Here is a 25,594-nt window from a genome sequence, read left to right as displayed (position 1 = left end):
TCTTGTAAGCCAAAAAATTAACAATCAACCATTTAATGTTAACAGAATTTGAGAGCCCATTAAACCCAAACGTGTGAAAGACTTTGGGAGGCAGTGTGTAGCAGTTACTAGGATTAAAAAGAACCAAGACACATCTCTAAATGTTTTTTAAGTACAGACAAGGAGTCAAGACCAGCAATGTAGGCGGGAAGAGTGTTCCAAAGTTTGGCTTCAGCCATCAAGATACAGAGACCGCTCCATCTGGCCTTCCGAAATCTGGGGAATTGTTGTCTTTTTGTGGAAGAGGATCAGAGAGGCCTGCTAGGGATGTACCAGCGAAAAAGTGAGTTGAGTTGACTGGGGCCTTTGATTCAGGGCTAAGAACAGAGAGCTTTAAAAATGATCTTTTTTGATGGTGAGCCAGAGGAGGGAACGAATCCCATCCCTGACCGGCATGCATCTGGAGATGATAAGTACCAGATGGGCCGCAGCATTTTGGGTGATTTGGAGCTTATGATAATAGAAACATTTATGAATGTACTATATTTTTATGTATATTAATCACGGTTTTCTTAATTTTTGAGGGAGCATGTACAATTGTGTTGACAACTACATTAGAAGCATGAATAAACTCCATGTTTATTTCCAACGGAAATTAATAAAATACCCCCAAAAATATTTACTCTGTTTTTAAGGTTAATCTATCAATACATGCAAACATTCAAATTCATTTAACTACCATTCAATTTAACAAGTGTTATGAATTAGTAAGTAAAAAACATTACTATACTACCTTGATTTCTAAGAGAAGTGCATGCACTTTTTATGTAATTAGGCTGCTAATTTCTACTATTTCATGCTTCCTTTAAGAATAAAGAATAAACAGGGACTTCATTTATCAAATGTGCCTTGATCTGTTCTTTACCTGAAAAAGCGAACTTAATACCAGATGTTATATCTAGGAATGTCAACTTCCATTCTAACCACCCAAACCCCTAATCCCCCTCCTCCTCCACGAAATACAAAAGTTCACTATTGACCACCAGTTTTACAAATATTAACTGCAAAGCAGGCCAATGGAAGGATGTCCTGTAAGTAAAATTTCCACAAGGTAGAAAAATAATGAAAAAGAATAATGAACTGATTATACAGTCAATCAACTTAAAAATAGAAGGCAATAATCACTTATACCAATTGGTTTGAGCAAGTGTTGTTCCAGATTCACATACTGTGCCATCTACTGCCATTCAGATGTTGGGCTCAGAATGATGCAACTTGCTATTTTTCTAAATCTTTTATTTTCGGTTTGGATTGTCCATTTAATGACTCACGAAGACTTTCCCTAAAACCATTAATGCACAAGGACACAGACTACACCACAAATGTAATTTTTTATGCAATAAGGTTCATAACCAAATCACTGTATTCCATCAAAGAACTACGCACATGTACATTAAAAGTTCAATCGTGGGTAAAATGTGAAAAATCCACATAATTTTACAGCTCCGCTCGTTTTCTCTCAAGTTTAGCAGAATTGTAATTCATTTAGCAAATTAATGCATAAAGTTAATTTCAGCATGCAAGTGGCAAAATCAGTCATTATCTCAGTTTTCGTTTTTAGGAGTGGGTAGAACTGAACGACAGACCTTCCCCGATTGGTAAAATATTTTGTGAATTTAACCTAGGAACATATAAACACAAACACAGAAAAGGAATTCTTAGTTCTAACGCAAGCTAATGAAATCTTCTGTGTGCCCATGAGACAGTCACATTTTTAATGTTTAGATAACAGAAGCTCAGCCTGTAAGAGCACCATCTTAGTTTTTGGGGTAGAATATCATATCTGGTGGTCCTTCTCTGATGCAGACCTATTCTAATAGGGGGAAACTAGTGCTGTGGTGCATCGGTGATAGCAGAACAGATGCACAATCTACAAGAGGATATTTCTTAGCAATGCCACTTTCTGTATTCAAATTCAATCTTGGAATAATGCATCTCTAGAATTTAGTTGTAAAAAAAGTAAAAGATCAAATCGTGCCGAAAGAGGACTGCATGCTTGTACCATATAGCATCATTACCCTGACCAATGGCTTCAAAGAGATTCACTACAAGTGTTTTGTCGGGACTGAAACTGCAACCAAGCCTGGTGGTATCCATGGTGTGCAGAAACACTAAACTATCTTCTTGATTCATTGATTGTATTTACGTCTGCAGTAAAAGTCTCTGCTTGCATAAAATGTCATCTAGTTTTGTGTCGAAAAAAGTGATGTGTTGATATTTAGATTTTACTACAAAACCATCATGCATTCACTATACCAAGATTGCCTGCTCTTTCGAAGGCAATCCAGACATATCCAAACAGAAAATATATTGAGCATTGTACCGGTAAAGAAAGATGGTTACCTGTAAATTAAAAAATATTTCTTAGCGAAAATAAAAATACCCTTTGCTTTAGAATTTTATGCAACAGCCTGTAAACTCACGAAGTTGCTACTAGCAACTGCAGACAGATTGTCTTCATCAACAAGACAACACAAAAACGACCAAAATTACAAACCATTGCTCAAAGGAACCATCACATTAATGTCAATGCAAGGAGAATGTGGAAGCCACGCCTGAAATTAAGCTTTTTTCCTTTGAAAAAGTGTGGATATTCTTAACGCTATGGTTTATGACAAACTCACCTCGAGAGAAACCTCAACCTCTATCCTACTGTGATTTGTAATCACTGTCAGAGAACCTTTCAGGAAACTTCTACCACCAAGCTCTCTCAAATGGAGGATCCATTAACAAATCTAATAACACACTAGAGATTGAGATGAACTCACGGGTCTTAAGTCTTGCCAATCTGGCGAACATGAACAGGAAGTCTGACTAGCCCCTGTAGGGTAGCAGCTGTTGTCAACCTTGGGGTAAAACACACTTCAAAATGTTAGTGTACTCAAAGCATCCCAATCAAGGCGGAGGATCACATATTTGCTGTGAGATTACCTAGCAAATGTTTTCAAACGTTCATGGTTAACTCATTAATATTCTGCACCTGATGGATTTGTTTCACAATCACAGATTACATATATAAAATAGGCCACATATGCATTGGTCTTCCTAATACCCTTTAAAGGGAAAACAGTATCCATGGCCACCTTCGTCTTAGCACTGAATGAGTGTGAATGCTTCTAGAAAGCATTTAAAGAACAGGATCTGACTTCTGATAAGGATATCTCCTCCTTTCTCTTGAATTAACTCTTCCCTCATTTCCACACTCAAAAGTTTTGGAAAGATAATATCAAGCAAGACAACAGAAGAGAGGGAAAGAAAAACTCATAATCCAGGCTCCAAGGGAACATGTTGCAAACAAATCGTGGCAAACATTAGGAAAAAGCACCGACTCAATAATGGCTACTAATGACCTGCACATGGAACAATATGGCCACCCCAAACATTTTCTCCTACTGGAATATGCCTCTGCCAAGACCGTTGGTTGTCTTTGCTTTTATGGAATGTGCATGGACAGCTGGTGTAATAGAGCGACCTTTAATCTCACAAGTGTGGTGACTGCTTCAATGAATCTATTTACATATGCACTAGCAAAGTTTGAGGCTGAGTCAATTCAAAAGTTAACAGACGTGGAACTTTCACAACCTTTATTCTATCAATGTCTAATAAACAATCGAAAAAGTAATATGAAGCTTAACTATTGTAGAAAACCTCCCTATTCAGCTTGAATTTAATCTAAAAGATGAGGAAGGATTTTCTTTTTTAGCTTGTGTTAAATAAAAAGCCAACACAATCTTCTTAAACACAAGGTGCTGCTGAACGAAGGCCTTCGACTTGATATGTTCTATGTGTTCCTTTTCTTGTTTCAGTAGCTATGGAGTTCTCTCAATGTCACTCAAAATTTTGGTTTTCACTATATTTTTCCCTACTTTTCAGTATTTTCAGTATTTATAAAGACCCAACGAGACAATAACTGCCATTCATCCCCCCTTCCATTGAGTCCTTTACTTTTTTATTTGCTGCATTTTCTTCTTTGTCTTGTCTGTGCACAAATGCACACTAGAGTATTGGTCTTCCTCTCCCTTTCAAGTGCAACCTTTGATCCCCTCATGCTTTTGTTGTGGTTCCTGTTGATGCAAATTGTATTTGTGTACAAAATGCTTTTACTAATAGTGTGCAAAGCTTCATGTTAAGTAAAGACATGCTAAATGCAAAGTTTGCTATAGGTAATCATACTTTAACGCGATAGGCCTGAAAATGAATAAAAGTGCTGAGTGAGCCTAACTGTCGATGACATGTTACCTGGAAAAATAAATAATGCATTAACATTGAAAGGCCTGTTTCTCCAAATTGAATAATTGTTTGCACACAATGTTTTTCTTTTATTTCAAATGCTGTATTTTTCCTGAAGCGTTCTGTTAGATAGTGAATAGGCATTTGTTATTTATTAGACATCTAATAGTAACTTCTCACCAAGATGAGAGGTGATGACAGAAGAATAATCAATGGGTTGAACTGTATAGACAACAAAACATCAATTATGTAACTTTTCAAGGTTCAATGTCAAAAAGCCCATTGTACATCTAGACAGAAAATAATGTTGCAACATAGAATTTGTGGATCTATATTAGAGTGCTTTCCTAGATTAGATTCTGGATTCCTACCAAGACTATGACATGCCTTTGAGCTCCTGATGCCTTATCTGATTGAGAGGCTGCTTTACTTAGATTTTACCTAATTGTCTGCTGATATCTTTGTGCTGATAATACTTTCCAGGTTATAATGCGAGGGCTTCATACCTGTGCATAGATCTCTCTTGCTCTCATCACAATTTTTCATTGGGTTTCTGAGTTGACACCTTTTAATCTCATTTCAGCTTATTTAGAATAGGGAATTTCCTTTATGGAACACGATTGTTGCATTACTATATGAACTATGAATCTAAGTAACATTTTGTTCCATTTTATAAACAAATATCGATTGGAGGATATTAACTTTTAATGCTAAAATCAAAAGATTAATAATTAATAAATAAACAGATGAAAGACTAAAAGATTTGAAAAATAAAATCTGTAATTCACATTATTTCTCTTTATTAACTGGAAGCCTTTGATGATTTACTGCTATGTAGATGAGTGTTCCTTACTTCTTGTCGACGTATACAGGTCCATACGACCAGTGGCTGGGGTAATTTAAAGACTACACCAGAAGATTGAGACACAGAAAACCCTCCCTCGCTGTTAAGCAATGTTTTTCTGAGTATCCATTTAGCCTTTCTGCTGTTTTCTTCCTGTGCTGGGGAAACCCCAACTGTGTGTGCACTGTACGGCAAGCTATTGGGTGGGCTCTAAAAGTACTCAATTACACAATCGAACAGGTGTCCTAGTCCTTGGATGAACTCCCTTACTCACTATCATAACCTGGCAGCATTTTGAATGGGCCACTTCACTCTTGTGCTTTTAGCTTTGACTAATAGTTTCAGGACCCAATAATAATGTTTTTCATGTTTTTGAGTACTACAAAGCAATCATCCATTAATGTGTCATGTACAGTTTTGCATCAACTGTGCCAGAATAGATTATCGCATTGTTGTGTACAATCTCTCACGTACGAACATGGTTTAGTAGAACGTCCAAGTGACATTTTATTTCCTCATCAGAAAAATACATTTTTCATCACAAAGTTTAGTATTTGTTACAAGTCAGAACAATACTTCTGCTAGTGAACAGAAGGGTGTGATGTTGTGTACTGCAGTATGGTCTTTATATCCACTGCCCAGGACCAACACCTGACCCACTTGTACAGTCATATCATTTTTGGGTAATTCTTCTGAAATTTTTCAAGAGGCTCATGTGACCAACAGTTATTTCCTGTGGTGCAAATGATACCAAGGTAAGTCAATATATGCAGAAGATTAGTACTGTCCTCCACTCTGTAACAGGAAAACCTAGACATAAAGAAAGGATATTACTCCATTCCTAAATACAATGGCTTCTGGTCTGAGCCCAATTGCTTAAGACAGGAGGGCAAACAAACCGGACATTTCTGACTAGGAGGTAGCTGAATCTTCATCACAGAGGCATGGAAAACACCTAATAGATGCCCATTAAAAAACTAAGGGCCTGATTTAGATCCTGGGGATGTGACTTCACAACGGTGTCAAATTTCCCGTTCTCCGAAATATAAAGCACATTATGTCCTACCAGGCCCCAAAAAATCATAAAAATTTTACTAAATATGCAGGTCGACCAACTTGACAATCTACTTGACTTAACTGTACTTGACCCGTAAACTGGTCTCAAATTGTGTGATCATTGGCAAATATTTTATTTTACAGAATCACCATTTTCTTCATTCTCACAGGAGTGCAGCTTCAAATATGTGAGTTAAACATTTCTGCTGTACAAAAGAAACTTTTGTTTGATTAAATAGACAAAATGTTTGCTCCATGTGTAATAAGTATCTAGCTACATATAAGGTACACATGATTCCTGACTTGGCTCTCAGTTTACTAATAGCATTGCCATTGGGGCAGGAATGTTTTTCAGGTCATGTTTTTAAAACAAAATCACTTTCAATAAATGTATTACTAAAGCATGATGTGATAGTGGCACTGCCATTTACAGACAGTAAACTTCCAGGAAATTGCCAAAAACCTTCCCACTACAATGCAGCTTTACTGATAAAACTATATATTGTGTATTAACCATAATCGTTGAAAATTGGATTTCAGAAAACATTTGTTATTTGCACATGACCAAGTAAAGTGTTCTGATTTGTTTTTCATCCTATTTAATTTTTTTTCCATCACACAGGAGTGCAAAAAATGGGCTTTAACAACTACTGAAATGTATTTTTAATGTTGTTACAGTTGACTTATTAACTATGTAAATGTGTTAGCAAAAACCTGATACTCTACAGCCTTTCATTTCACACTTTTACAGATGTCATGCAGTTTACTCCTCAAAATCCTGGAACTCTGCAGTTAGAGAAGGACACGTATTAGTAATCTGACTTCTGATCTTTGTCTCTGAACACAGGGCAAATGTGACAAGATCAAAAAAAGATTTAAAAGCATCTTCATTGCTCCTTCACTTTCTGACTGAACAGAACACCACCTGTTCTTTGTCACTCGCCAGAACAGCTAGCTGGTCCTAAATATAGCTCTAAATTATAGAACTGACACGCCATAGAGAGTGGGCGAGTAGGTTTTCGAGGCCTACCTATGGGATTTACATTTATGCAGATGTGACATCTGTCACCATAGTAACGGTGTAACTTGTCCATCGAGATCTAAATCAGGCACCAAAACTGAGAGTATTTGCAATTTCCACTTTCTCAAGAAGATAAGGTTAAGAGTAGACTCAAGAGTTACACATTATTTGAGATATGACTCGATTAAGGTCCTACTCCAGTCGAGATATTATCAACTGACTATCGTATCTGCTGATTCGGCCAGATTTCAATTATGAAAGATGAAATACCCCAATGGGATACTCCCAAACTGATATGGTCTGCTGTGAAAAGGCGAAGAAAAAGTCCAGCCTTTTTTTCATGGCACGAGTGCGGTCATTAATGGCTGAAGGAAATGAAGAACAGCATCTGACTGGGAGTTGTAAAGAATCAAATAACCTTACATTATCTAATAATGTGCCATAACTGAACAAGAACATTCTGGCAGTAAAAATGACGAAATTCTGAATTATTATTCAGAACCCGTTTGATTTAAAGAACATATCTACATATGGCAACAATACTACTGGGATACGGTCAGCTCAGAATTATACACTAATACTAAGTATTGTATTAATTTCCCATATTAAGAGAATACATATTTATAGCCCCTGGCTGGGCAGAGTTGTATTTGGGTTACATAAAAAGCCAATGTGTAAATCTGTATACAGTCATTAAAACTCATGAAGCCTATGTTGTGAAATGATTTCATGTAAACCCCTTGAGATGGGAACAGGATGGGTCCTACAGCTAACTTTTTTAATTGAAAAAGATTGTGTAAAAGAAGGGTCTTCAAAAAATTCATAAATAAATAGCAGATGTGTACTGAAAATGACTCTCTCCTAACAGGGTACTGCTACTGTAAGAATCCTTAAACACCGCATAGGCCAGATCGACATCTCCTGCAGCACGATCCTGTGAGTGGCGCCTTTAAGTGTGGGTAGTAATCTCTTTTTGACTGGTCTTTCACTGATCATTTGTCACACGCTCACCACAGGCTCAATAAATTCATGAGCAAAACAAAAACATTATTTCAAAATAAATGCTGCTGGCTGCCTTGTTAGCCTAAACGTACCGTGCGCACTATGTGCTCTGTGTGACGGCTTCACATCTTTGCACAGTTTGACTTCTGCCACCAGGCAGGTCCTGTTTGCATTAGACTGGAGCTGATTAAGTCTTGCACCTCAGACTCACTGCATTGTGGTTCAAAGAGCTCACATTGCACATATCACTCCCAACTGAAACACAAGACAACCAGTCTGGAGCCTAACACTTGAGTTAACAAACGATGGAAAAGCCAATAGGTATGGCTTTTGTTCAGTGAAAGGTTTTTACTGAAGCTTCTCCAACACACAGAACAGCAGGAGGGTAAGCTTGATTCACCAACTTACAAATAGGACAGTAGCTTCTCGCTCTCAGTATGCACATACATACGTGCATACACCAAAATACTGTTATGCACAAACTAAATAGGAATTGAAATAGGAATAAAGTAAAGGCTTCAATATTGGAGCACCCTACAAACTATTATTTCCTGCTCCGCGTTTACTTGAACAAATTTAAAGAATATTAATGCACATTCCTATATTATTGGGAATGGGTGGATAAGTCTTATTGGCAGGGATTAGGCCTTGATGGCCATGCTTATTTTTGAGCAAAACGCTTATTTTGTTACATACTTAACAAAAATGTAAGAGTACAAATGCAGCCATATAGGGCTTTGTAGAAAGGACCTGAGGCAAGATCCCCCAAATGTGGACTGACAAAAGACTAACACTAATTTAGGGCTGCATTCTCTATGACTGAGAGGTTTCTATAGCAATACAACAGGACACTTGACTCTATTACCCGGTTTTTGTATGCTTTATGAAGAGGTGCACTCCTCAGTCTTTGCATCGTATGTAAAACTGACCGGTTTCGTCTGAGTACGCCTCTAGATTTATGAAGCACATAATTAATTTTGGCACACTGGTCCATCGATGGGTGTTGATACCTTAATAGTTCTTGCAAATGACTTGTTTAATAATGGTTTGTGCTGGTTAATTTAAAAAAAAACCTTTTATCCTGCTAAAGATTTGTGCATTTTAGGAGTATGCAACAACTAAACCTACAACGAAAAGGAAGCACATTTACTAATCTAGTACCTCTAACTTGGAGTTCCTGAGTAGCATGCTACACGCTGCAAAGCGGTTCAATGCCTAGTAAGGCAAAGTAAGAGCTTTATAAATGAAATATAGAATTCCAATTTATGTGCATGGATAGGTGTGCAGGACTTTGTGGTGGTCAGTGTATGGTCCTTTCAAAGTACCCAAATACTCGTACACTTGACTGAGGCCTACCTATTTTAAGTGGGTCTCTTCTACTGACAAAATGAAGAATGAATGTTTCCTTAAGAGAACGGGGTCCTGCAGAGTTTGTGTGAAGGTATTCTGAAGTCCCGTGGTATTGGATATTTCAAATGGCAAACTAGTCAAGAAAGGTGCCAAATGTCTTCCAATGTGATTCTCAATAGTAGATTGTAAGATGCTTGCATCCCTGTATCAATCTTGAATCTGCTATGTTCATTTACATTTTTAATGATCAATACACGAAGCACAAACATAGCTTATGATGCAACCTTAAATCTACTACTCCATTTTTATACAAGCAGCAATAAATAATAAAATTGGATACATTAATACTTTCCATCCTCCCAAAGAGACTGTCGTTTGTAAAAAGCTCAAGCAGATGCTGTTTGGAGTATGGTCAGGTAGACTAAGCATTGAAAGTCCCTAAACACAGCCAAAGCTTTAGTTCTATTTGAAAAAAGATTGTATAAACACTTCCTAGGCTTCCCCCCATATAGAGATGTTTCCTCTTAAACATGCTTTCCATTGTCAATACAAACAAAAATGAAGAGACTACTCATATTAACCGAAGAATTGGCAAATTATAATAATTAGGCTTTTCTGTTTAGCCTATGCTTTTGTTTATATTCCTTTACTTAAAGTGCAATCTAATTAACTGGAATATCCAGATGGCAGGTAAGTATGGGATAAGCTGCCTCATTTATTTATTAACTTTAGCTTTTCTATGGTGGCAAGAGAGCTTAGTGAGTTAGTACACCTGCTTCAGGACTACTTCAGCTTTTTTTGTTTTTGAACAATCATTTGCATTGAAACATTACAAGTGGCCATTCACACAGACAATAACAGTTAAAAAGTCTTTTATGGCAAATATGGGAATTGTTCTACATACACACTTTACAGAATTAATCCCATCAATTTACCCATTTAGATCATTTTTTTCCTTGGAGCACAATACCCGTCAAAGTTCCAAACATTCTTGTGTGGGTTGTAATGTCTAATCTTTCAGGACCAAACCACTGACTTGTGTGCTAAACATGATGCTCCTAGCTTACTTGAATTTCAATGCATCAAGCTGTATATTAATTTGCTCAATAGCTAAAATGAAATATGATCGACATAACCTAGAGGCCAAATGCACCCATACCACTTGAAAATCTCTGTATAAATGAACATGACGCTGCAATAATAATCCTAATGGCAGACCAACCATGCCAAAGGCAGACGATGCCCCAACACTTAAAAGCAGATATAAACCCGGAGCAAAATGAAACTGGGAAATTCACCATGTCCAGAAAAAATAAGAAAACATTTTAAAAACTATACAATAACAACAACAACCAGATATCGACCCTGATCCGGATTGTGGTGCAGCCAGTTAAAGAGGAACAAGGGAAAGTGGAACCATAAATACGAAAAAGCCAAAAAGGCTTCCAACCCAGAAAAGCCAAAAAGGCTCCCAACCCAGAAAATACAGGTGCCTCAGACCGTTCGAAAAAAAACAATCATGTAATTGACATTTAAAGATGGCTATTAAATCACGTGTACCAGCGGATGGAAAGGTACCAGCCACCCCCTTAAAGTCCTTTGTGGGATCACAAACAACAAATACAATGACAGTGTCAAGATATCTCAGAGAGGAAACACCTCAGAGCCATCTAGACAAGTCACTCAGCCTCATTCCACATGAAACAACCCCAGTAATAGCAAAAGGGAGGGGGGGTTATCGACAGACACGAACTCTAGCACAAGGGAAAGTAATTCCACAGGAACACCAGAGCCATCCCCCTATGGACAAGGCAGGCCGGAAGATAGCGCAAGCGAGTCAACAACCCGGAAGCTCCACTCACAAGAAAATCACACGCAAGTCTAGAATGGAAGCTCCACTCACAAGAAAATTACACACCAATAGACACAGAATAATCTTCTATCCGGAATACGAGTGAAGGAGAACAGGGGTTATCCTCAACAGAGGTAATTTCCTGAAAATATGCCTGAACACCACTAGGTATAGAACAAATCCGCTCGGCTGACATAGAAGGGGTTGGATTCCTCTGACCGGTCAAGTGTGAAACCAACAAAAAATAGAAATTACTTTCAGCAACCAAAATCCAGTAAATGCTCTAAAGGAAAATAAAACACAACTTGCACTATGGGGTATAAACCTACTTGAGCCCGCTGCAAGGAAATACCCCATCTGTTTTCTGGTCCAAGACGTAGGCATAAACAAAAAGCCCAGCTGGGAGCATAATTTAAAGCGGAAGAACACCCCAAAGGCAGGCTCCGTCCTAAGGTGCTCCTCTGGCAGTTGGCCTGTGGAAACAAGGGGAGAGTCTCTTTTAATAACCACCAGATCTGTGAAAGCAAATCGTGTGCAGCACAAAACTCTGCAACAAATTGGGCATGGCTGCCATCCACGTTAAATGCGTGACCCTAGCTCAGGGCTATGCACCAACACAAGCAGGGGCCAACCTGAAGATTGGCTCATGGAATATAAGAGGACTAACTAAATCAGCTCACAAGAGTCTGAGAATAAAAGAGTTGTGGAAACTTGACATCATTGCCCTCCAGGAAACTTGGGCACTCCTCTGCCTAGACGGACTTTATAGCATAGGAATCATAGCAAAGGCCTCTCAGGCGAGTGGCCACGCTTCGGGCAGAGTACCAATATATATCAAAAAAGACTTAATGCCTCGACAAAAAAACGAAAAAGAGGACTATATCACAGTAAAAATAATCCTGCCAGCAGGGGGAAAAACAAGGTATACTTCATCCCTAAATGTAGGCAGCCTACACCTACAACCAACCAGGTCAAGAAGGAAGCCCCCCCTGAAGCCTCTTCTCTCAACCCTACGTGAACTTAGTGCTGAGAACCCAGGTGACATGTGGATAATTATGGGCAACTTTAATGCCAACTTAATGCATAAATACCAAAGTAATAGCTTATTGGGCTCACAAGATGAGTTAGGGGATATCTATCCAATCAAGGCGCAATATCAAAGAATTGAAAAGCAAGGCAAAGAGCTTGCAGTTAAACTTAATCAACTGGGCCTGAGGATCTTGAACAATAGGGTCCCACCGGACATCCCAGCAGCATACACGCACTTCTCCATATACAGGATGGCCACCCTAGATTATATGTGGGTGTCCTTAGCTCTTTTCCAAAGCATAGGCAAGTTTTAAGTCGCCACAAGCCTAGCCAGTGACCACGCAATTCTCAGCTATGAGTCAAAAATAGGCCACACTTCCTGCCCAAAAGCCACCCTGATCAGAAAGCAAAGCGAACTAGAATCAACCAATAGGATAAAGTGGGATATGGAGAACCAAGAATTATATGATGCATACTTGCACACTTTTCTGGCATCAATGCAGACTGCAGTAGAAGAGCTCGTTAAATTAAACCTGTGGAAATTTTTGACCACAGATAATATCACCACAACCAAGCCCAACAACTCCTCCTTGCAATAAAAACCTTAAAACTTTCAGAATCACCTGGCAGGAGAACAACTGTCCAAAACAACAGATCACTACGCTAAGAAAAAATGACAGAAAGGAGGAAGAATACAGATTATGGGAAGAATCCTTTATGATAGTCAGATCAAATTACCAAACTGCCAAACAGCACCTAGGCTGCCTATTGGGATCTCCTCATAGCTCAGCAAGGAGCAACAAACACACTTTAGGTGCACTTCAGCACTTTGACATGTGGATTTTAAATAAATGTACTTGACACAGGCATATAGACCAATATTCTGCTTTTACTCTCTTTAAGTATTTTTTCATGCTGCAGAAATGTAGGTACATGATCCAATGGGTTTACTGTAATGATTTTAAGTAAATGTACAATAAAGATGTATATCTAACTGTAACCTGTTAGTTTCACTACTTGCAGACCAGACTATTATGGTATCCTCATTGTCTCAGCATATTCTGCTTTGAGGCAAGAATTAAGTCACTGTCAATGTCTGCACAGGTCTTTAGATGTTCTCTTTTTAAGTGGGAAGGCCAGGAGGACAGTCATTCTTGACAATATCCATGTGTTTCTTGTGCTTTCCCCAGAATCGTATTACTGTCAGATTCAAACAGTCTCAAAGATTGGGTATGAAGCCTGCCTCTATGCCAAGGCCTCCACACTCACTCTCAATACTATACTACACACATGTTGGATGTTCGGTGCCACCCATGTGTAATTTTGAATTCAGCAAATTTCTATCTGGTTTACCAAGGTGTTAATATTTACCATAAATGGCATGGAATCTGTTTGTTGAAGTCTTGACCATTGGATAGTCTTGTATTCTTTTGAGGTGGGATGCATGTAGGATTTTTCCACCCCTGCAACAACAATAATGTACTATCCCCTCTACATGCTCCAAATCTTTAAGCAACTTAATCACATGTGAGATATTACAAATCATTCTCAGTCCTGCTGATAATTTTTCCAGGAAAAATTTAATTGGCCTTCATTTCTTTGTTGAATCTCCCTCAAATGAAAGGTTGCCCGTGGAGCATCCAAAACTTTCCCATCCTGTAGGGGGAAAAAATTACCTACACTTGAGCCAATGGAACATTTGTCCAATTTACAATTTAGAACACAGGAGTCCATTTTAAGCACAATTTGTAACCTATTTCAAGCTCGTCTGACAGCCTCTAATTTAAGGATGAGGCAAGATAGACTCAGGCCTTTTATACTGCTTATGGTAATGAAACAAATACAATGAACCTAACCAACTAACACGAGCTTTAAAGGGTGTGTGAAGCTGTCAGTGTTCAAGAACAGGCACAATACAACAAACGGGTTGTAATTTACAGTAACAAAGGAAGAAATTCCTTTTTAAAGAAAAAACATTATGTGCCTGACTGCTGGCTGACAAAGAAGTTGGAAGAGGACTGCGAGAATGTTGAATAATGCTGGCTGCAAGCGGAGACAAAGATTACCAAGCTACTGTTCTAATTCTGGGCTCAAATTCAAGACTTTGGCCCACAAACAAACAATGTAAGAAATAAAAAGTTATCATGCATCTTTCTGGTTGTTGGTGCTTCACTGAACAGTTATGGACGCACAATTTACTGGGTCATGCAGTTAGTTATTCTGGCAAGTGTCAGATTCCTACAGAGTTCCAAAATGGTGGAACCAACTGCTTTATGCAACCACCCGCTTATAGCTCCAATGTCATAAGGGGTAAGAGTTGTTCATGTCTCACCTGTAGGCAGATTTAACCCCTTGCATGCTCATGACGAGCTCAGCTCGTCATGAGCTACAGTGCTCCGGTGCTCATGACGAGCTGAGCTCGTCATGGCCTTTAGAACGCTCGCGCGCTGGGCTAATTCCCCTGCTGTGCTGCACGTTCTAAAGAAACGGGTGTGGCCGTGACGAGCTCAGCTCGTCATGAGCACAGGAGCACTGTAGCTCATGACGAGCTGAGCTCGTCATGAGCATGGGGGCGCTGCACGCGCCCCCCCTCCCCCAGCACAGCTGGGAAATGTACCCAGCAGGGAAGGGGTTAATGTCGCTGCAAAAGACCACTTCTGGATCATACCAAAAAATAACAGCAGGCTATGTGAGAGTCCACTGAATGGCTTTCTTGATGCTCTAATTTGTTGCTACTTATTCAATGACTTTCCTTCTGCTTCTTCTGTGTTCCCGCCCTTGGGGCAAAGCTCATTTGCCATCATTTTAGTTGAATGACTTGTATCCTTCCACATTCAGGTCGCGAATTTTTTCTTTTGCCATCGGCATTCCATGTTAGTGCATGTGTTTTGGTCCACTCAGGACAATTTGTTTCCTTCTTGAGTTGCATAGTTCCCCTCAAAAACCCTCCCCATATGCTCTGTTTTTCACCTTCATCCCCCACACCATCCATGCTTCACGGATCCCAGCTTTCTTAAAGAAAAAATGTATTTGCTCATCCCACGCCCTAATGGACCTCAAGCTCATCAGTTGGTTTTCCCACCTATTCCCTGTTGCTTTCCCCACTGGCTACTCTATTGCTCTCCCACCACTCCCTGTCCTTAACTGAATTGTTTTTAGAAGGCTCTGCAGCTGGATTGCTCAGTGTAGGAAAAAAAAATTAAAAAAATTTTTTTGCACAGGTAAAAACCAATTATTGCAAGAGAAGGGATGCTTAAAGTGGGATCTATGATGTTACAACGCGTTATTTTACAACGCATGCTGTAACATCGCAACTTTTACAACGCAGGTTCCATTACAACGGATGTCATTACAACGCAGGATATTACATAGCAGATGGTATTACAACGCATACCATTACATCGTAAGTATAGGTAAGTATAATTTATTTTAAAAAATGAAATTAAGTTAATTTTATTAATTTTATTTTACTAATATAATTAAAATAATTTAAAAAATGTAATTAATATAATTTATTTAAATAAGTTTAATTTAATTTTAAATAGGAATTAATGTAATTTAATTAAAATAATATAATTGTATTAATTTAATTTAATAAATTTAATAGTAATTATTTAAATTTAATTGATTTAATTTAATAAATATAATTGTATTAATCTTAAAATTGTAATTAATTTCATGTAATAAATTTAATTAATTTTAATTTAATTAATTATTTTAATTTAATTAAAGTCGTACTTTAAAAAAAATAAACCCTAAAAATACCCCTGAACCCCAAAACCCAAACCCTGCCCTGAAACCTAAAAACACCCCTGTACCCCAAAACCCAAACCCTGCCCTGAAACCTAAAAACACCCCTGTACCCCAAAACCCAAACCCTGCCCTGAAACCTAAAAACACCCCTGTACCCCAAAACCCAAACCCTGCCCTAAAACCTAAAAACACCCCTGTACCCCAAAACCCAAACCCTGAAACCTAAAAACACCCCTGTACCCCCAAACCCTGCCCTAAAACCTAAAAACACCCCTGTACCCCAAAACCCAAACCCTGCCCTAAAACCTAAAAACACCCCTGTACCCCAAAACCCAAACCCTGCCCTAAAACCTAAAAACACCCCTGTACCCCAAAACCTAAAAACACCCCTGTACCCCAAAACCCAAACCTAAAACCTAAAAACACCCCTGTACCCCAAAACCCAAACCCTGCCCTGAAACCTAAAAACACCCCTGTACCCCAAAACCCAAACCCTGCCCTAAAACCTAAAAACACCCCTGTACCCCAAAACCCAAACCCTGCCCTAAAACCTAAAAACACCCCTGTACCCCAAAACCCAAACCCTGCCCTGAAACCTAAAAACACCCCTGTACCCCCAAACCCTGCCCTAAAACCTAAAAACACCCCTGTACCCCAAAACCCAAACCCTGCCCTAAAACCTAAAAACACCCCTGTACCCCAAAACCCAAACCCTGCCCTAAAACCTAAAAACACCCCTGTACCCCAAAACCCAAACCCTGCCCTAAAACCTAAAAACACCCCTGTACCCCAAAACCTGCCCTAAAACCTAAAAACACCCCTGTACCCCAAAACCCAAACCTAAAACCTAAAAACACCCCTGTACCCCAAAACCCAAACCCTGCCCTAAAACCTAAAAACACCCCTGTACCCCAAAACCCAAACCCTGCCCTGAAACCTAAAAATACTCCTGTACCCCAAAACCCAAACCCTGCCCTAAAACCTAAAATTACCCAAACACCCCAAAACATATACCTCAGTACCCCAAAACATATACTCCTATACTCATACTTATTTTAAAAATTACTTAAATAAATATATTTAATTTATAATATTAAAAAACATAAATATATTTATTAATAATTAATATTAATTAAATAAATTAAATAAAATAAAAAAAATTAAATACTTACCAATACTTACGATGTAATGGTATGCGTTGTAATACCATCTGCTATGTAATATCCTGCGTTGTAATGACATCCGTTGTAATGGAACCTGCGTTGTAAAAGCTGCGTTGTAACAGCATTACGACGTAAAAGTTGCGTTGTAACAGTAACGCGCCCTTAAAGTGGTGTTGTCGTCAGGAGTAAAAAAACAGGTCCTAAGGTAAGTGGAATAATGGCACTATGGTATTTCGTCTTAACTTCAAGTATAGATTGGTTGCATTCTGCTACAACAAATAGGTAAACTGGAGGCACTGATCTAGGCTTATGCGGTTTTGCTTTACAGGCCATATATTAAATCAGCTCTTCAACAGTGATTTAGCATTTTCTGGAGAGATGCCAACACAAACGACTCAGTCCATCATTCAAAAGGCCAATACAATGGGTACTATTGGGTAATACTTATACATTCACATTTTGAGGACAAATCAATACGTGGGGCTTGCTATATAAAGACCATGGTCAATACTAATGTTAAAAATAATATCCTACAGTCTTCCGTGAAACAATGTGCTCATGAACACATTTACCGCAGACTAGAAAACTGGAAATTGTGGAGTTTTAGGTTACAAAAATGAAACATCATAGTATATGTACCACTTTCTGCTTCATAAACTTAAAAAATATATATCACAACTTGTCAGAAATCACTCTAAAAAAAACAGGAAATCTGGTTTCTATGTAAAGGCCAATCCAGAGCTGAAAACAGCACGATCAGACACTGCAAAGAGATGGTGCCAAATATTTAACACATTTCACCCAAGTCAAACTTTTTTTTAATCCACTAGAACATTCCTGTTTTCCTTATCTAATCAATGTGGAGTGCCAGGTACTTCGGTCTAAAGTCTGCTTATCTTGAACAATCAACTTAATAGGCTCGCATTTCAATTAGTTTCATCATGTGCACATTCCAGTGTTTTATAAGTGAAACAAAGTAAAGCTTAATTGTAAGTACATAGATTTCTCTGGCCAGGTAAATTCACAGCGTCTGATCTGCTTCACAAAAGCTTCAGAACATTATAAGTCTGTCCAGTGAACAAATGGGAAGAGACATTGATGTCTGTTTACTTGTTTCTTTCACTACTTATAAACTTTGCATGCCACTTGAAGTATAGCTTTAGGGTAATTGAAGCCAGAGACAACAGTAAAAAAAAAAAACAGGAAAACGAGCTTTCAATACAGGTGCTCATTTTTATTACAAATCTGATTGAAATTATGGGCCTAAAAGGCTAGTTATTCTAAAGCTGTGCCTGTGAAATATACGAAGGTTAAGCCCTCCCTTCTGTGGAGATGCCCTGGAACAGAGTTCTGCAGGGGTGACCAAGTGCAAGTTTCCATGAAACAATATTACGGCAAAATGTAAATAAGTAGTGATCGGTCCTTCACAGGCTATAAGCATCTGGCAGATGTGGATGCTGATTGCCGGATAGTAGGGAGCCTTTTAATTTAGATTTATGCTTATAAGATGTCAGTCCTATTAGCCCACAAGCAGAGGAGACAGTAGCAGTTCCAAGCTCCCGTGGCAGCGTCATGGAAAATTAAGATTAAGAATTACTGTAGTTATTTGCCTTTTCTGCATGGCCACCCCAGGTTCTTCACCATATTTCTGCAGGATTTAGGACTCTCAGCATGTTATCACTGCTAAACAGTAGTAAAGGTCATTTGCTTACCCTCTAAAACACGTGCTAAATGCTGAAAGTCCCTATTTGGCCTCTTTAACTTCCCTACACATGAACTGTAAATGGAGCCTAAAGCTGCCTTCGGCCTGGAAAATTAAATGCCATATGTGGGTGGCAGTGTTTATTTACACTCCCACCTATTTAACAAAAATATATATGTCTGCCAGGAGCACCACAGTGCTTCAATCCACTGCAGTAACACTTAGCAGGTAAAACAGTCAAGCAGATTTATATATTCAGCAACCACCGCTAACTAGTGCCTTGAAAGCACACGGGCAGGGTACTACTATATCACACTAGCAACACTATATATATTGACAAATTAGGAGCAGTATGCTCTCAGTGAAAGAGAACCCAAAAGCTAAGTCACTGTGCAGGCTTTGCTACACTCTTCTCTGAACAGGCCTGGGTGAGATTTAAATCTATTTTTCACCTTCATTTAGGAAAGGACCAGATATCATTTAATATATGGCTTAATTATGAAAACAGATAGTTGATAACATAGGTAGAAAAGTAAATTTGTCTGAGCCAGAACTGGCTTAAAACCAGTGCTGCCAGAGAAAAACAGCCTGCTTCTGAGCCCAAGAAAGGTCAATAGCTATAGATTGCTGACCACTTAAACAGGGATTCGATATCTGGGCGTGGACAGGAACAGTTGGCAGAAAAAAAGAACAGTTTTAGTATTATCACTTTTGATTTGGAGGTGCCAAGGGGGGGGGATTTTCCTTGTCATCCTTGGGCTCCTCCAAGACAGTCATCTCGAGTCACAGTATGGGGATAAGTTGATTTTCACCCAGTTAGTTGGAGTGAGTTATAAAACCACCGAAAGCCTGGTAGCAGCTTGGTCCTGACATGTTAAAACAAGGAATCCTCTGTAATTTCACAGTAACACAAGAAGGAGGTGCTGCAAAAGGCAGAGGGGGACTACAATAAAATGGTCAGTATCAGGTAGCAGAATTCTCCTATTTCTATATTGAACAACACCTCCTCGGAACATACCTGAACCTGGTCAGACTCAATTTGAAGAAGGCCCAGCAGGCATAAGAGAACTAGACCCTGCAGGAGACCTGCCTGGAGAAAGACATGGTGCCCAAAAGTCTGTCTCAAGGAACTAGGAGCTTCAAAACAGAATAGAAAACAAGCTTTCCCAGCAGTTGAAGACTAAGTCTGAAGAAAAGCACTGAACCAGGAAAACCAACTTGGTGTATCCGACCTCTTCTCCATCACGGTTATCCTGAAATTGCACGTACGTCCCAGACCACCACAAACTGTTGTTTTTCCATAGTGTTTGAATTTAATCGGCATTTTTTTCCTTGCAACTTTTAAAATTCATATCTCTGCTTTGACTTGACCGATTCTGCGGATACTGGTGTCCTCATACTCCTAAAAAATGTTTGAGGAATTTTATTCTTTCGAGTTCTTTACTTTAAAACGGTTAGTACTGCTTCAACGTAGCACACACTTCTCTGGGCATTGCCCCAGAGAGATAATGCAATAGCTACTATGGGTTGAGCAGTGATTAGAACTCTCCAAGCTGTGTTTCAAGCAAACCAGAGTGAGTGTATTGAGTTGGTAATGGTATCACCTTCTAAATCAACTACCCCTTTTCTGACAATTACCTTTGAGAAGTTCTTGATAACATGGAGGAATTCATCATAGCTTTACTGACTACAAAGGGTGAGAATATAAGATGCACAAACATACATACTGATAAACAAGACAATGGAGGAAGTCAGACTTTCTTTCAATGCGAGAACCTAAATTGGAAAAAGCTTCAGTCATTTCATCTTCATGGAGGTGGATGTATAAACAGTATATTGAAGAATGGGTATGTTGAGCCCTGCCCTACCTGGAACTGGGTAAGCCTCATTGTATTGTTCTATGACCTATTTCCTTGCAAAATACCTTTTATGAGGGCCTTACACTGTTGCAGCTTTGCTTCAAGGAAGGATATTTACGAAGGCCTACCTCCTTGTGAAATGAAATGTCACAGTGGGGGACAACTGACTTCCAGAATGTTTAGTGTTGTAGCAAACTCGGACAATAGAAACAGAAAAATTAGGCTTTCTTAAGCAAGGAACATGCTACAGACTACAAACTACAAAATCAGATCACCATTAAGGAGACTCAAAAAGTATATAGTATTTATGGGAAAGAATTACCCATCAAAAACTAAGTAAGGACTGGACTTACTTTCCATCTGCATAATCTGCATCAGCTCCTCCCCACCAGACATCTGAATCATCTTCCTCTGCATCGGCGGAGTCCAAATTGTCACTTTCGTCAGCTACTGGACAGCAGACAAATTCCACACCACGAAACTTGTCGATTCCACAGGGTAGGAGCATGCCATAGTCATGAAGATTTGTGCTCTTTTCACTGCACGACTGGAATAAAAGCAGCACATTACAATTCCAGCAGTTACTCTGAACAAAGCCAGAATTCTAACATTTCAATTGAGAGCTTCATAAAAGATGTGGAATCACACCTACTTTTCAATCTTGAAATATTGCAACAGTTGTTCTGGATATAAACAAAATGTAGTAGTGAACATTACTACTCAAATTAGGCCTACAATTGCATAAATATGTTTAAGAACTGGACTACTCGTTTTTTATATATACCATATTGCATAAAGGTGACTTTGCTTAAAATGTAAATGGTTCATCTGTCTCTAGATCTCAACTTGTTGGAAAACGTTAGGACGCACGAGTTATTTTAGAGTGCAAAAAAATAAGAGTGTAATCAGTTTCACCTTCAGGATGGATAACACCTGACTAAACTAACTGTCAGCAAGGGATCTTCTTTTGCAACAGTTTAGAACAACAATATCACATTCCATACTGACAATTTGGATCCAGTTTCACACAAAGCAGCTTATTTTTCTAACAGTGGAACCTATGAAGCTTAATGAAAGCGATACAACAAGGCAAAGTTTCGTACAGAATCTTTACATTTATGTATTAGGCTTTTCTAATATCATGCATGTGATTTTATTTTCGTTTCATGTTTCACTTCTTATTCTATACATAACAAAATGGTTTAATAATCACGTGCTAAATAACTTAAGGTAAATTTGGTTTCCGAAGTCAAAAAGCACATACTGTCAATATAGTACAAACCTGGTTCAGGTGTACCGCGCCCCAAGTCCTGCTACAACATAAACATAAGGGTCCCCCTCCTGTTGTCACTAATAATACAATGTCCAGGGGCTCATAGCACATCTGAGCAAGGGGTGTGAGGAGAGGAGACATCCAACTTTGATAGACAAACATGTAATCTAGAACACATTTTGAGGTCTGGTTTTCTCAAGATATGCAAGTTATTTCTGGTGGATACTCGACCCAACTGAAGATTCCTCACTACAATATTCCCCAGGAGCAAGACCGGATCAAGAAAAATGTTCATAGCAGTGTTCCTGAGCACAATAGATGGCACTGTGTGATTCCATGTGGTCTTTGTTCCATGATGGAGCTGAGTCGCATATAAGTGCCAACCCTGCACTCGAATGTCTATTTCATGCACGATTTGATATTTTCTGCACCTTCAGATGCAGAACACACCACCAGTGGGGGTACCAGTGAGCAGATCTCTCATTTTGGATCTTTCTAGATGGTGAAAAAAGAGACCACTCCACAGACATGGTGAGGTTTGAGAGCAGTTACTTCTAACCAGATTCCTCACCTTTAAAATAGATACCAAAGAAGTAACTCCTAAAGGTGGAGGGTCTATGAAGTGGTCTCAAACTAAAATATCTTGCAGAACCAAGCAGGCGAAGCTTCCTTCCCAACAGACTGGCCTGTCAAGGCAGTAGGGCTTGGTGAACGAGTGCAGAGACCCACATCACCGCCTGGCACCTTGCATGTCAATGAAGTGGTAGCAGCCTTAGCCCTGGTGGTATAGGCCCCAGTCCTTCTAGAAGCTGTTTGGCTAGTGTGCAGCAGATTTTAATGAAGAGGACTATAGACCTCAACAGAGTCCTTTTTTGCACATCCTTCCCTTACTTTACCCTGAAGAACCCCAACAAAAAGCTGATCGTCCACCAAATGGTCCATGGTACAATTAATGTAAAAACCTAACGCTCTTTTGGGGTCCAAAAAAGCTGATCATCCACGCAACGATCCATGGTACGATTAATGTAAAAACTTAAAGCTCTTTTGGGGTCCAACCTATGGAGCACCTCCCTCTATTTTGAGAAGTGAGGCGGGGCAAAGAACTTTGGGAGAGTGATGGATTGGAATGGAAGAGTGTCATGATTTCCTACAAAAAAGCTCCTGAAACCTCAGCACCAGTTTGTCCAGAAAACAAGGTGGTGTAGGGTAGTTGGAACTATGTGGTTTTGTAGGCTGGTTGTTCACTGATGCAACACATTAAGTTATCACAATGAGGAAGAGAATCCACATAAGAAATATCAAGGACAAGTTAAGGTCCCACTGTGGCATCACAAATGGTTTGGGAGGGAATTGTGTGTTAAACCTTCAACAAACTTCATCACATCAGTGATTTAAACAAGGACTGTTGGTCCGGCAAACACAAAAGGGCCTTAAGGGCAGACACAGAACATTTGAAGGTGCCCACCTAAAGGCCTTGCTGGACCAAAGACAACAAAATAATAAAACACATAGTTTAGCTTTTAAAGGGTGTGTTTTGTGGACTACATGCTAGGCCGTACATCTGTCCCAGTGCTCCACAAAAATGGACTTCAGACAGACGCCTTGCAGCGAAGATGACATCCACAACCTCAGGTGGGAGATCACATGAAGTCAATTGCCACCACTCAATCTCCATATATGGAGATGTAGACGGAGCAAGATTGAGAGCAGAACCCTACCCTGCTGCTGTAACAGAAAATCTTACCAATATGGTAGTGTCATCATGATGAACGGGGTAAATCTTCCCCATCGCCACAATTGTAATACGAGTTGGTGGCAAACTCTGGTCATAGTGAGAACCAAAAAGATGTCGGAGCTTCTGAGAGCACCTCTGCAGTAGTGGAAGCATGGGATTAGACTGTTTTATTGAGGGATCAAGTGCATTGTGGTGGAACGGAAGCACAACCTTGACAGTGGAAAAGTAGACATCAGTTCAAGTTCAGACAACGGAGTGAGATACCAGATTCTCCTCCGATGTCGGCACTGGTCTCAAAGGAAGGGCCAATGCAAGTCACAGAGCTGTGGCTGGCAAACTGCTGAAGAGCCAGAGCTAAACCTCTGATGGGCCCATGGGTTCAGATATTGCAGAGGATAGATACACTGGGAGTAACTGGACTGTGAGTCCCGGAGTATCCATGGGTACACATCAGAAGGAGCTGAAACAGTGCCAAAAATATGCCTCTATGTCACCGATGGGTCATGGAACGTAGGGTGCAACAGAATAAACTGTGGATTGGGCTCCTCAATTGGGAATCAGGAGGGAGCTCAGTTGTCTCAAGCCCATGTGACCTCTCTTTTAATAGAAAGGGACTGCATGAGGTCTGGACAGGTTTGCTTCTCAATGCTTCAGCTCAGAGTAAGACGTACCTAAGGACTTTGACCATTAAGGCGACTTCTCACTGGAGCAGGCTTTCACCCTAGACTTGGAGCAGGAGCGAATGTCATGCACCTATGAATTCTTCCTGTGTTTGGTGATAGCTTTGCGGTCTTAAATTGCCTTCAGATGCACGTCTCCGAACCCAAGCACCAAAGACAAACCTTGTGTTGGTCTGTGAGCAACCACTTTTTTCAGCATTCTCAGCAAGGTTTGAAGTCCAATTTTTGGATGGGTAATTTTTCCCTTGCACACTGGATTTTTGGGGGGGTATTCATTGAAGCCAGACAAAAGAGGTGAGCTCTGGATCCACGTTCAAAGGCGTACAACCTTCGAACTATGGTGTATCATATAACACATTTCTAAACATTTAAAGGGATGCTTAACTAAGGGTGCTCTGGCAATGTTAAGAATATACCTGGGAGAAGGCTTCCGTAAAGAAGACACAAAGCCTCAGCATCTGACAGAATGGTGGCAGAAGTATTCGGCAATAATATCGCTATAGTCACAATTTCCCTAAAGAAAGTAGTCACTATCAGCAATTAGTGTGTTTTTCAGACTGCATACAGCACAAAAACAAATGACAATGAGTCAATGACTAGGTCAACAAGCAAATCTAATTGAGTTTCCTAAATGTATGCCATCTTTATAAACGCTTTTATGGCTTTCGTCAGATTACAGCATATTTTAGTGTACAACTATCACTATCTAGAAGAAGGCAGACATGATCAGTAAAAGAAAAGAGGGTTTCGGTTAAAAGCTTTTAAATGGAGTAACTTGCTTTTGTGCTGAAATGCTATTATCAAAATGATGTGAGATGGATGAGAAGCAAGGAACAGCTCCCCTAAAAGCGTGTCTCAATGCAACAGCTAGACTTATAACGGGATCAAAACAATGTGACCATCACCCCACATTTGAAAGCGGTCCATTAGCTCCCGTACGAGGCAAGAATACAGCTAAAGATTGCAGGTATCACGCACAAGGCAATATACCACAAAACTCCAAGTT

General features: G+C 39.4%; 1 protein-coding gene across 4 annotated transcripts in view; it reads right to left on the bottom strand.

Annotated features, from left to right (window-relative positions):
• The window catches only part of APP (amyloid beta precursor protein), a 484,182-nt gene that overhangs the window by 222,513 nt on the left and 236,075 nt on the right, over positions 1-25,594 (bottom strand). For all 4 annotated transcript variants that reach the window (XM_086934030.1, XM_086934028.1, XM_086934029.1 and 1 more), the window contains exon 5: positions 21,254-21,447. In XM_086934030.1, coding sequence (XP_086790156.1) covers positions 21,254-21,447 — 194 coding nt within the window. The remainder of the gene's footprint in view (positions 1-21,253; positions 21,448-25,594) is intronic.

Source organism: Lissotriton vulgaris, chromosome 8 (assembly GCF_964263255.1).
Source record: "Lissotriton vulgaris chromosome 8, aLisVul1.2, whole genome shotgun sequence".
NCBI classification, from domain to species: Eukaryota; Metazoa; Chordata; class Amphibia; order Caudata; family Salamandridae; genus Lissotriton; species Lissotriton vulgaris.
Note: the sequence above shows the minus strand (reverse complement) of the source record. Positions and strands in the feature narration are given on the sequence as shown.